This window comes from Zingiber officinale, chromosome 6A (genome assembly GCF_018446385.1).
Source record: "Zingiber officinale cultivar Zhangliang chromosome 6A, Zo_v1.1, whole genome shotgun sequence".
Classification (NCBI taxonomy): Eukaryota; Viridiplantae; Streptophyta; class Magnoliopsida; order Zingiberales; family Zingiberaceae; genus Zingiber; species Zingiber officinale.
Window position 1 is genome coordinate 125,472,798 of NC_055997.1, and position 13,609 is coordinate 125,486,406.

General features: G+C 31.7%; 2 protein-coding genes across 2 annotated transcripts; both read right to left on the reverse strand.

Moving 5' to 3' along the window:
• Nucleotides 1–556: 556 nt before the first annotated feature.
• Nucleotides 557–1,768, reverse strand: LOC121994388 (tRNA-uridine aminocarboxypropyltransferase 2-like). Its single transcript, XM_042548438.1, has one exon. The coding sequence runs from the start codon at nucleotides 1,726–1,728 to the stop codon at nucleotides 883–885; it is 846 nt and encodes a 281-aa protein (XP_042404372.1). The 5' UTR covers nucleotides 1,729–1,768; the 3' UTR covers nucleotides 557–882.
• A 5,362-nt stretch (nucleotides 1,769–7,130) lies between these two features.
• Nucleotides 7,131–8,600, reverse strand: LOC121995285 (proteasome subunit beta type-6-like). The gene is made up of 7 exons (XM_042549064.1): nucleotides 8,421–8,600; nucleotides 8,146–8,201; nucleotides 8,000–8,072; nucleotides 7,781–7,901; nucleotides 7,617–7,690; nucleotides 7,429–7,503; nucleotides 7,131–7,256 (listed from the first exon to the last, which is right to left on the reverse strand). Exons 1-7 carry the CDS (start codon nucleotides 8,598–8,600, stop codon nucleotides 7,131–7,133), a joined length of 705 nt encoding a protein of 234 aa, XP_042404998.1.
• Between the last annotated feature and the right edge of the window lie 5,009 nt (nucleotides 8,601–13,609).

Sequence of the window (13,609 nt, forward strand, 5' to 3'; positions counted from 1 at the left end):
AAACTTTATCAAGCAAAAAAAAAGCAGGAATATAAAGATTTTGAACAAAAAGTATCAACAGGTGTTTCACCGTCATGAAGCTTTGTTCGAATAAATCAAACCACCAACAAAGAAAACTATAAATCCAAGATGGCTGATAAGATAAACTTTTTCTTTTTATCATTGTGATACACTGTTTTTCAGTTTAAAAGGACACACTACCAACAATCATATGAAGATACGATGTTGGATCTTCTTGATGATATATATTTGCAATTGGCTGAGATGTTGCTCTGACAGGCTGATAAAACTTCTTGGTTTTCATTTATAAGGTTTATTCCTGTGTCAAGATTTGGAGGAAAACAAATTGTTGTTGTTGTTATGTACCAGAAAAAATTATACCAAGTTAAGTGCAAAATAGCTTAATTTATCTCATCAACAACATTGATACAAGCATTTTTAAATAGTTTCAATTGCTTTAGGAAAACCATTTCAATCTGACCATTATTTCTCTATTTAGGAAAACAAATTAAGGAAGCAAGTTCATCAACTGAGTGCAATAGAACCAGTAAGATATTTAATTTGAAGCTTATAGGAGATGAAGGGAGAGGGAACAAACAGAAGAAACATGCAAAGATAACAAGTTTGCATGATCACCTGCACTCGAGGGGCTTAACAATGCAAGAAGAAGAAACAAGTTTAGAATATATATTCTATTGTGGCAAGTTACTTTCATTGCTAACGATCATGAAACTGTATTATGGTAGTTTATGCTGACAGAAACATCTAAAAAAAATGTTTAGCTACTGATTAAAAATTGAAAGACAAAATAGATGATTTAGAAGCACAAATTCAATGGTATAAATAATATTGCTCTTTCTAAGACTAATAACAACAAACAGGTTATGAGCATAGCAATTGTAGATTTTGTTCCTCGGCAGCTCCCTTCTTCTCATTTGTCTTCCCAGCTGCCACCATTTCTGCCATGATTTCCTTCTTCTTCTTCAGTTTGGTGCGGGGCTTCGTCGGATGCAGGTGGCGCGCCTGGAAGCCCACCATGGCTCTCAGCAGCAACAGGAGCGCGCCCTCCACCTCCGCCCCCTTTCCACTCGGCTCCATCACTCGCAACGCCCTCGCCACCGCCTCCATTGTGCTCACACAACCCTGGAATGGCTCCTTCCTCAGCACCAGCTCGGACTCGAACGTGCTCGGCCCCTCCACCCCCGGATCGTATCCGCCCAGTGAAACCCTAACAGCAAACCGCTCGAGGAACGGCGCGCTCGCCGCCGCCATCTCCTTTGCTTGCCTCCACGTGCCGTCGAACACGACGAGGGCGGAGGGCAGGGGCCCCGACTCGGTGGCAAAGAGGGAGAGATCCCTGCCTCCGGGGAAGAGGAAGACAGCGGAGGGGCGATCGGTCGCGTTCCGGTAGAGGGAGTCGAGGAGGAAATGGGAGCCGAGGCGGAGTCGGCGGCCAGGGAGGGTGTGGCATCGCAGGAGGGAGCGGGAGAGAAGGGGGAGGGTGGAGAGAGGGTTGCGGCGGAGGGCGTGGGGATGGTGGAGGACGATGATAGTAGTGGAGGTAGGGATCGGCTGAGCGGGGAGATGGGCGCACACGCACACGCTCACTGGCCGTCCGCACCCGTCCCAGCACATCTCCCGTCCGCCTTCCTCCACTCTGGCGGCCGCCGCCGCCCCTTCTTCGGCATCGTTACGACCGCCACCATCCACTTCGTCACTTCCTCCCATGATGCAATAGGAAAAATTATAAGAAAATTACATAAAACTTATGAATGCCAGGTTATTAGAAAAACTTTATCCGGCAAACAAATAAAATAAAATAAAATAAAGCAGGAATATATCGAGGCAACACCCGTCACATACCAATTCGGATGACCCATGGGGTCAGGAGATAAATCACGGACGGTTACTAGCCTTTGGAATAGTGACTAACGCATAAAACAGGAATATATTGATCAATAAATAGGTGTTTTAATCCCTAAAATAAATAAATAAAACTAGTGATCGTGCACACGCGTCGATATAATACGTTGAAATCACATTGACCCTTTATAATGAAATTATATTAATTAAAACATTTTAACATTAAAATACTAAAATAGAGTCATTAGGGTAAAGTACCTGACTTTTAAAAATCTAAATTATTTGAGTCTTTAAAAATCCGAATTGTTTGGATTTTCGAATATCACCCTTACGACTTCCCCTATGAAAAAAAATTAATTTAATTTAATATTATACTTATCTTAGTAAAAAAAATTAAAAAAATATATAATTTTTAACATTATCGGTCTAAAATATTTATAAAAGTTTCTTTGATTATAGTGTTGTCAATTCTAAGATGTGAAACTAAAAAGAACTATATTTTTTAATATAAAACAACAAGAGAAAATTAATGATGAGAAAGATTTATAATAATATGTTGCAGTGAACTCTAGATCACTGATTGTTTCGCTTGTGGAATTACTAATAAATCTTGAAATTATTTTTAGTGTGAATAGAAAAAAAGATATTAACGTAAATTCATTTTAGGCTTCGTTAGTTAGTAAAGGAAAGAAATTTTTAATAAAATAGTAAGATAAAGCAGGAATATAGAGACTTTGAAAAAAAGATCAATAAACAAATATCTCAACGCCTTGAAGCTTTGTTCGAAAAAGTTAAACTACCATAACAAAAAAAAAAAGAAACTACATACCCAAAATTACATTTGGCAATCATAATTTCTCCCATCTTTCTACCATTGCCCTTAGCTGTAAGACAAACCAAATTCAACAAATGTTTGATCAGGAATAAGAAGAGCATGTCCTCTCGGATGGGTCTAGTGACTAACGTATGAGATGTTGCCATAATAAAATATGAGGTTCAAATTTCGGCAAAACCGAGGTAAATATCTCCCTTATATGTTAGTCATTATTCCAAAGACTAGTAGCCGCCCGTGATTTACCTCTTCCGTGTTGACCCTGAGGCGGATTGATGAGAGTGCTGGGGACGAACGTATTCACCTTTTACCACAAGGAATAAGAAGAGCACATACTACATAAGTTTTAGAGACAACATAAGTAAAGCAGATTACACTAAAATTCCCAAAGTGATTGTCAAAAGAAAAGGCAATGCCATCTTAAGAATAATGATGTTAATTAGCTAACTAACTAGAAAAGATAACCAAGTATAGACTTTGTTGAACAACTTCAAAGAGAAGTTTCAGATTGTCATTTATATATAATCGCTTCTTTGTCTTTGGTCTTTTTTTTCAAGTGTAATTAAATAAGATATAGTTATCGATCGATCAGGATAACTTATATGCCAAGAATAAACAGGAATTTTTTTTTTATCGATATCACATGTCAATTTACTAGCATTAGTAAGCTTGTATATATGCCTTGAGTAAATATGATTTTATATCATATCACATTTCAATTTACTAGCATTAGCAAAAGTCATCTCCTAGCATAATGTGGGTTCTAAATACTTTTAATGTGTCACTGAATAATTTCATCTGAAGGTCCTTTTCCACTTCTCCCAATTTTCAAACTTCAAAAGTAATCACTACATCCTTATCCTTATTATTTTATTGATTAAGGCAAATGTACTAACAGTTGGGTTAATAATTATCTCATTTTTCCAATTTCAAACTAAAAGCAATTTTTTGTGTTATTAAACAAAACACATGCATACATTATTTTTTCTGAATATGTGTAGTAGGCACTGGGAGTACAAAGGCACCAATTGCCTGGCAATAGAACCCAGTTGGTGCAACTACGGCCTAGGTGACATTAAACCCTAATTCTAGATTATTGGGGTAAGAAGGGTATGCAGCTGCAAAAGGTAAGTGACGGCTGAAAAAGAGGTATGGCTTCATTTTTTTTCACTGTGGTAATGTTTCAAAAACTATAAGATGAGAAGACACCAGTAAAAGGGATGACAATGACCAAAAGAATGAACTTCGTGGATGAGTATTATCATAAAATTGTAACAGCAATTATAATTCATATAGAGAAGCCAACATAAGAGTGTTGTTTGGATCATATTCATCTGAGCATGTAGTAGCAAATAAACAACATAGTGAGGCACTAGATCTTAGCTAGCAATGTAGATAAATTAAACACAGATGGAATAAACCTTGTGAGCCACTCCATCTCGTGTATAATATTTATTTGCAATTTCAAGGCATCTCTCATCTCTTTCACATGCAACTAATCGACCGAGTCTCAGGTAAAACCATTGCAATAGCTAAAGAAGAGTAACCTTGAGATAAAGAGCAGAAATTTTTAGCTGAGAATTATCCTTAATTATATAGCATTCTTTAAATAGAATGGTTAACAAACAAATAATAGTTGCATCTATATTTAGCACATCAGCAAGGAAATTAGCTCATCTACTAATCCTAATGATATAGGTTGATCAGTAAACTGCAGCATAATATACTGTCCACATTTTCAACATAATGAGTTCAAAATTTACCACGTGTTAAATTGTCAAATCCTACAATATCGCTTAGTGAAAGCAATTTCTAATCAAGACAGCAACAAATGAGGAATTAGTCCCAATTGTATAGGTGGGAGAAAATGATTATCTACCATTAAGTTTTATATACAATGATGAGTTATGACAAGGTTATTCAACTAAGACTAATTTTTATATAGAATGACAGTGATGACAAGATAATCTAGCTAAGTTCAAGTAATATTAATGCTTGAAAGCAAGCAATTAAAGAACAAATTCATGATCATGCAATTGCAATAACTGAAGAAAAAATACATGATGGAGGCAACAAAGTATTCAAAAGGTCTAGAGAAGAAAAGTAAGTGGATCCAAACAAAGATATATTTAAAGAAATCATACTGTATAGACATCAACTTCAATACACTTTTGTGCTCCAAGAATTTGTGCAAGAATCACTTCACTAGTAGTTGGGCTTGATCAGAAGATACCTATAGGAAAAAGTTATTTATTTAGGACCAGGTGCCACAAGCTTAAACACTAAGGAAAATACATATATTTTGTGTTTGATCCAGAGCTGAGATGCATAATAAAAAAAACTCTGGTCTCTGGTGTAATATTCATGTAGAATACAAGAGTTAAGACTGGTATGAAAATACAAAGTTTTTGTATGGTTATTAAGTGAAATTTACTACTGATGATTTTTTATCTTTCTCTTCAAGGGGGTTGTTTAACTAAGTCATGGTCATGACGAAAGACACCTTCAATGATCACAATGAAATGAGTCACCTTCATGGGCAAATCTGACCAAAACAAAAGTGTGTATATATAGCATTGTCTTGAACCTAAGAGCAAATCTGACCAAAACATATAATCTCTTTTATTCTTGAACAACTTTGGCTCATTCCCAATTCGATATAATTTATTATTAATGTTTTATCATCCTAAGTTTTTTTCCAATATGTAATTTCCTTATATGGTCATTTCAATATAGGACTAATCTAGCTATCATCATCAATCGTATTAAACACGCCACAGTTAGTTCTGCTAGGAATTCTCACATAAAAACAAGAAATGACTTAAGGACAGAGGTTCAAAAAGATCTCAAGTTGCATATCAAACGAAATACATTCGAGACAAGATGTACTCTAGAACATGAGACAAAAACAACGAAACAAGCAGTAATACCTGCACCTGGCTTCCTGGCATAGTCGATGTTTCTTCCCGCAGTTCACGAAGAATCTAAACTCGCCAAATCAAAATTAATTAAACCAGATTCCGCCCGCTGAAACGATGGGGAAAAACAGCGAGATGTGAGCATTACCGGCGGACATTGGATAAGACACATTTGTATAGATGAGGGGTGAGGTTGATGCCCTGCTTTCCCCCGTAGCTGTCGTCCTCGGAGGTCACCACGGATGATGGCTCGGCGCTGGTAGCGCGTCTCCTTGCGTGATTTGGCAGCAAATGCAGGATTGGCAGTAGAGAAATCTACTCGCGTTCGCAAGGGAACGAAGGCGGGAGAAAGAGAGGAGGGGGGAGGGGGACAAGGGTCCTTGGGAGAAGAGAGCTCAGCAGGGCACAGAGTGGAAGCGGTCGGATGGACATGGCCACGGAACCGGTTCGCCGCCTTGAATCACAAGTCAAAGTAAATAAACTACTTGTTATCCATAGACGCTTAAAGATATAACAATATAATATTCCCCGGGTCATGGTGATGGAAAGTTTAAAGATATAACAATATAGGTTGATCATCTCAGAGTTAACGCTACATTAATTATTTTTTATATATAATAATATAATATAATCAATGGAATAAATAAAAATTAATTTTTAAAATAATTATCAAAATTACTAATAATTAATGATGATTAGATTATTGAATTCAGTTGTAACCAAAATAATGAAGAATTCAGAAAATAAACCATATAGATTTAATCAAAATAGTCTACAAAGTTTATTATGAAATTCAAATAATTTATTATCAAATAGGAAAACCATTAATAATTTATATTGAGAATGATAAAATTATTAATGATATTGAGATTTTATTAATATCAATGAAATTTATCATTAAGCACAATATTAATGGATCAATAAAATTTTACATTTGACTCGATATGATTGGTGATAAATAGGGGGAAAAAACTACAATGTAATGTAATTTTATTTTATTTTATTTTGATAAGTGCTAGACAATTAAGAAGTTTTCAGAAAAAAGTCACTTAAAGTCAAATAAATCCAGGACAAAATTAAACCAAGAGACATCGGTTTGATTTTCCCCATCTATAACTGGGGCTGCAAATATAAATTGTACCATTTTAAACTTAAAAATATCATATCTGCGATCATAATATCTAAAATATTCAATATTTCCTTTTAAATCTATAAATCCTGCATATATATCATCAGTATTCCATATTTTCGATTCAGAGAACATTCAATATACAGTATTGAAATATATATATATGGTAACAAAAATCATTAAGTTACTATTTAAAGAGAGATAGATTCATCAATAATATGTGTATGTGTTAACACGAAATATTGATAAGTGTTTCAATTTAAAGACAGCTCAACAGTGTTTCAATATTCAATCTCAGTTATCTTAAACAAGGAGTTAATAATAGATCATCAAATATAGATTTTAAATGTTCATCTACTCCAGACTGAAGTTTTATGGCTTCGGATCATCAATACGACAGCTCAGTACTGGTCGTCGTCGTCTTCTTCTTCGTCTTTGTCCGTCGACGTTTATCATCACACAGAGGTAGTGAATCGGGCGGATAGCAATTTTTCATGACGCCATCAGAGTTTATCTACAACATCAGAGAAGAAATGAGAAGTAAAATTATTTAAAATTGGTCGGCTGAATTATAATTGGACAATTGAATTGAGTATTTTTATTCTCTTTTAGGAAAATAAATATTAACGAAAAAATATATATACTTCTTGGATAGAAATTATGCACTTAACAATTAAAATACTCACTGTAACTGTGCGAACAGCTCCTCCACTCGCTGCATCACTGGCTATTGCGAGCGATACAGCTTTCACTACTAATTTCTGCATTTTAAAACGGTCCCAATCTCTCAAATTACAATAACGCAAACAATATGAAAGCAAATACTCATAATGCTAAAAACAGAAATTGCATAAGTTGCCTTCACTTCTCACACCTCGGCTTTATCTTTGCTCATCCCTTCTTTCCATGCTCGGTCCAAAAAACCTTCAATACCGCTTGAGCCAGATCCTATTGAGAGTACACATGTGATCATATACAAGATATGGACAAAAAAATAAGTTTTATTTTGATTCTCAAAATTAGGATTGTTATACCAACCATCAATTGCATAAGGCATCTTTAAAATTGTCCCTCCTTGCGCGACAGCAAATATTTGGCCTCCTTCATACTTATCCCATCCACCAACAATCATACCCATCTGCTCCATTTGTATCGCGTTCTTTTGTAGAATAGTATAAGAGTGTTATTGTGTATCTTAAAATAAGTAAATACAAAACTATAGCATGTATTTCACTGGGAATCGTTATGTTTTGGTACCGTATTTTTATAAGAGAATAATCTAACTAAATTAGCCGTCGCTTTGACAGTTGCAGGTTGCCCAAATTGAATTCTGTGGCATAAACAAACAAAATACATGTTCCATGTTTTTACAAATACTAAGTAAATATTATAGTTTAGCTCACGTTTGTTGATCCAGAATGTTTCTAACATAATCCGAGACAAATTCCAAAACAGCAGCCTATAAAAAGCCAAAACTTGTTAAAAGACTGCATTAAGAACCTCAAAAAACTAAACTAATAATCACGATCCCGTAGAAGACATCACAACCTTTTGTTGTAAAGATAAAATAAAAAACGATTTGAGATAGAAATAGAGATCAAATTCCTACCAATATAAATGGAAGAAGTTATATCTACTTAAAATAATAATGAACCTAAAAAAATACAGAGGCCCTTACCGGTCCAGAACGACAAATATAAACTTTGTCCGTTAGCTGGGTGATCTTGTCCGACACCGAATCATTAGCGACAAGCATTCCTATGGTCATCCTGGAATCTGCGCCAAGGACGACACCGCCGTCGTAGGTCACGCCAACAATCGTTCCCATGCAATAGGGAGCGTTGAGGTGGAGATCCATTACTGCGTTGAGGTGGAGATCCATTGCTACTTGGGAAAATCTGAGAGGAAACGAGAGGATGCGGAAAAGTAAAAATACGCATATTTATTTATGTCTACTATATTGGCATTGCATTTATAGGAAGATATTAAATTAGATATACGTATATTTTTGAAGATTTATAGATATTTGATTTGATTTAGTTGTCAATGATCTCATTCCTTATAAATAGTTGTAGTTTATTCATATTTATTTCGTATGGAATAATTGTATATAATCTTATTATTATGATGAATAATATTGATTGATTTTTAAAATCTTTCGGAAGAAGCCGACAGGAGAATCATGCTCGTGATCCCTATATGATGTGTGCAATATCTTTTCTGCATAGTTGAATAACTACCATTTTTTTTCTGCCCATCTAACACATATAATTAATTAATATTGATTTGAACATGATCATCTTTATGCTTCGCCTTAATTAATACTATTAAGTTTAAGTAATTAAGTCACACACTATAAAGGACGAATATCATTTTTAAATTTCAAAATATCATATTTTATACGTATTTAATTAGTAATTACCCGGGTACTTTTCGAGCCCATGGACAAAAAGAGAAAAATGACCTATAGGAAAGAAAAAAATTATACTAACGTATAATTTGAATATAATTTAATAGAAAACTTAAAAAATAATATATTTCATTTAAAATATAATAAACTCGATACAAAATATATTTCTCAAGATTCGTCAAAAAGTATAACACTGTATAAAATATCTTTCCTAAGTTTCTTCAAAAAGTGTAATACTGACAAATAAAAAAAATAAGCATGAAATAATTATTGAAAAAATTTATATTTTCTAGCACTTTGAGAAGCAAAATCATCAATAAGTTTTTCAAAATTAAAATTTTCCAATACCTCATTTTTTATATATAAAATTGTCAAACTCTTTATATTCAAATTATTATTATCAGTTTCTCTCAATTCTTCCTAATCATTCGTAGCATGATTATGATCATCATTTTCTCTCAATTCTTCCCGTTCATTGATTGCATTATCATTTAGTTCTTCTTGATTATTCGATTATTGCTCATTTGTTGTATGATTATTTAGTTCTTCTTGACTTTCTTCTTGTAATTCATCAATTGAATCTTTAATTGAAGAACTAGTTTTAAAAAACCTTACAAAGAACCTCTTTTGTGAGTTTTAATAATCTATTTCACTCTTTTTCTTTTGTTTCTTTTTTGACTCCAAAATTGATATTTCTTTGAAAATATGTTTGTACTATAAATTTTAAGTGTAAAAATAAAACACACTAAATCAACAACAAGGCTAACAATGAAATAAACATAAACTGTGAAAATAATAGTTTTAGAACATAAAGTCTGGTTCATGCTTGAAGCAATCGATATAATCTATTCTATGATAATTAAAATTGGGATGATTTATTTTAACACATTCAAATCTGTAAGAAAAATCATAAAATATTGGCTCCAATACAACATAAAAAATTAATATTGAATATTAATAAAAAAATATAGATAAGTAGGTAACTTACGTTGTAAGTTTATATATTGATGAATAATGATATTGATGAAACTAAAATTTCAATTGGAGATTAAACTTTTTTGATTTAATTATAAAAGATTCAAAAGAGAAAAAAATACGAAATTAGCATTTAGGATTCATATTTTTACTCTTTAGTGTCTTATGATTTTTGTAAACAATAAAATCTTGGAAAGAGAAAAAAAATAATTACTTACCTTCCTTCTTTTTTCTTTCTTTTATTTTTTAGATTATTTTCCTTAAATTTTAATAGAAAATATATATTTTTTAGACCTTTATTAAAACAATTCAACAATATATATTTGAACCTTTATTAAAATAATCTAATAATTTTTTAGGGTTTTTTTATTAAAACAATCTAATTATATATATAATATATATTATATATGCATGACAAATTTGAGGCCCCCCTAAGAATCGGGGGCCCTTGACGGTCGTTCTAGTGATATGCCTTAGAGCCGACTCTAGTAATTACGAGGTCGAAATTAATATTTTTAGATTAATGAAAAGCTAAACTTACTCACGTTCATATATAATATAATTAGGGTGCGTTTGGTTCGGGGTTATTTTTGATAACCTTGGTTATCCATATATCTAAGGTTATCAACAAAAACCTTATTTGGTTTAGGTATTATATTCGATGATTCTCGAGTAATGTTCCATGCCCGACACGTCAGCAAAAGGGTCATGCAGGCCGGAATCCGAAAACCTCAGAAAACTAAAGTTTTTTTTATTCTGGGGTTAACGATTTTTTTTTATCAAAAATACCCTCCGATAAGAAAAAAGAGAAAAAATTGTAAAAAAATATTAAAAAATGTTTAAAAAATTTAAAATTTTTAAAAAATATAAATTTTAAAAATAAAAAAAAATAAATTTTAAAAAATTTAAAAAATTTTAAAAATGTTAAAAAATTTAAAAATAAAAAATTATAAAAATTTTAAAAATTAAAAATTTTAAAAAATAAATAAATAAAAAAAATCAAAATTTAAAAAATGTAAAAAAATAAAAAAAAATAATATAAAAAATATAAAAACATTAAAAAATAAAAAAACACATAAAAAGTAAAAAAATATACCAGAAAAAGAAAAGTAAAAAAACATTAAATAATAATAATAATAATAATAATAATAATAATAATAATAATAATATGTATAGTTGATTTTGTAACTGAAGGTAATACGGTAAAATATTAAATTAAGGTATTTATTAACAATATTTAGTTATATTTTATTCCCTATAACCTTGATTATGTGATTATCAAATAATCACATAACCAAGATTATACATAATAATTTGAATCAAACGTACCCTTAATGAGAACTCATCGTATACTATTGTACAGTGGGATAAGGTTGACATGTTTTCTATAGTATTTAATATGCATTATCTATATTAACATTTATGATGTGATGTGATGTAATTAATTATATTAATTTGAATAATTTTATTTATCGTTCGATTATGATTTTTAAGTCCATCATCTTAAATATTAAGGTGTTCACTGACCACTCGTAACATTCCATGCCATCTGTACGATAATAATATATTTTTTTCGGGAAAATTACTGCACTGTGCACGATTAACGAGTGCTATGTCCTTTTTTTTTTTTTTACTGGTTTAGAACTCTTTCAAATACGTTACGTATATATATATAAAAGAAATAAATAACATCTAAAACTTACTGGTAATGTTTTCATTTGTTGTATTAAATTGATTAAATACGTTTTCAGCCTGTACATACCGACATCTTTATGAATTCGTGAAATCAGATTCTCTATTCTAAGATTTAATTTACATATCCCTGTATTTCTTCATCAATCGGACGATCATGACAATTTTATAATATACACTGTATCCTGATCAATAAAGAAAAATGTTAAGATAAGGGATCTGATCTCCTCCTAAACGTGGCCGTGCAGTGCCTTAGTCGCTTGCAGTATCAAGCCAAAACAATCCGACGATGACAATGACAATGACGATGTTTATGTTGACTGTACTGGATAATTTTAAGAGCACACTGCAGTTTAATTAATGCACCCTTGCAAGAAGAGCCTAATTAATGCTGACGAGCTTTTAACCTGTCAATATATCTTCCGTCTTTAAATTTTCTTTTTTTAAGATTTCTTCCTACCACATCAACATTATAAAAACTCATTAAAATATTCCTAATAATTAAAATTCTAAATAATTTTTTTTTTAATTTTCTCCACATTTAAAAAAAAAACCTCCATATCATTTTTTTTTCATTTAATATCTCTATATAATTTTCATTTGATATTTGAATTAATTATGATCTTTAATTTAATTTATTTATAATTAATGATTAATTAATTAATTAATTAATGATTTTAAATTTAATATAATTTATCTTTTTTATTTAATATTTAATTAATTTATAAATCTAATTTTATTATAGTCATTTGTATATTTTCTAAACTTATCTCAAATATATTTATTTTAAAAAGAAAAAAAATTTATTTTAATTATTTATAAAATGAAACATTATAATTAACTATTTCATCAAATAATTTATTTTTTAATTATTTAAAAAATATCAATCATACACATTAATTATTGGCTCCACCATTCTCTCCAATTAAAAATCCTAAACCTCATATATATATATATATATATATATATATATATATATATATATATATATATATATATATATATATATATATATATATATATATATAATCAAAAAAAAAAAATTTGTAAGATTTTTCAATTTTACAGACCTTTAACAAAACTTATATCGGAGATGCACGTAGAGCTATCATCTCAGAAGTCAGAATGCTAATTAACTCTGTGCAATTAATATTGCTTTAGAGCATGCTTCACTTATACAACTAAGTCCCACAACCACAACAATAACAATAACAACAACAACAACAATTAAATAAAAAGAATGTCATTTATTTTAATTATAAAAAATTATTTTTTATAAGTATTTAATTAGTAATTACAAGACTCTACGAATATAAAATATAAAATAGTCATTAGAGGCGGATAAAATTTGACTTCGCTACGGATAAGTATTAAGAAAATTGGGATAACTTTTGCCTCATTGGAGGCGCCTTCTATGACTATGAGAGGCGCCCTTCAAGGTCTTTGTAAGGTAGTCTCGAGTAGGCACTTATACAACAACCACATACGAGCTACTGCATGTTTGTTGAAGTTTTCCACTGCTCCCGATTGCTGCTACGACTCTACTACGAAGCGAGATGAGATCCTCTGTCCCGAAAATACCGTGTCCCCATGTCCCAGCACCGATCGGACGAACTAAATTACATCTCAATGATGCAATGTACATCATGAAAATATCATAGCCGTCCGATCGGCGCTGGGACACGGGGACATGGCATTTTCGGGACAGAGGATCTCATCTCCTATGAAGCTGCTAAGCCCGACGACTGATCCGAGGAGTTCCAGTCGCGCCCGGCAGACAGACATCAACA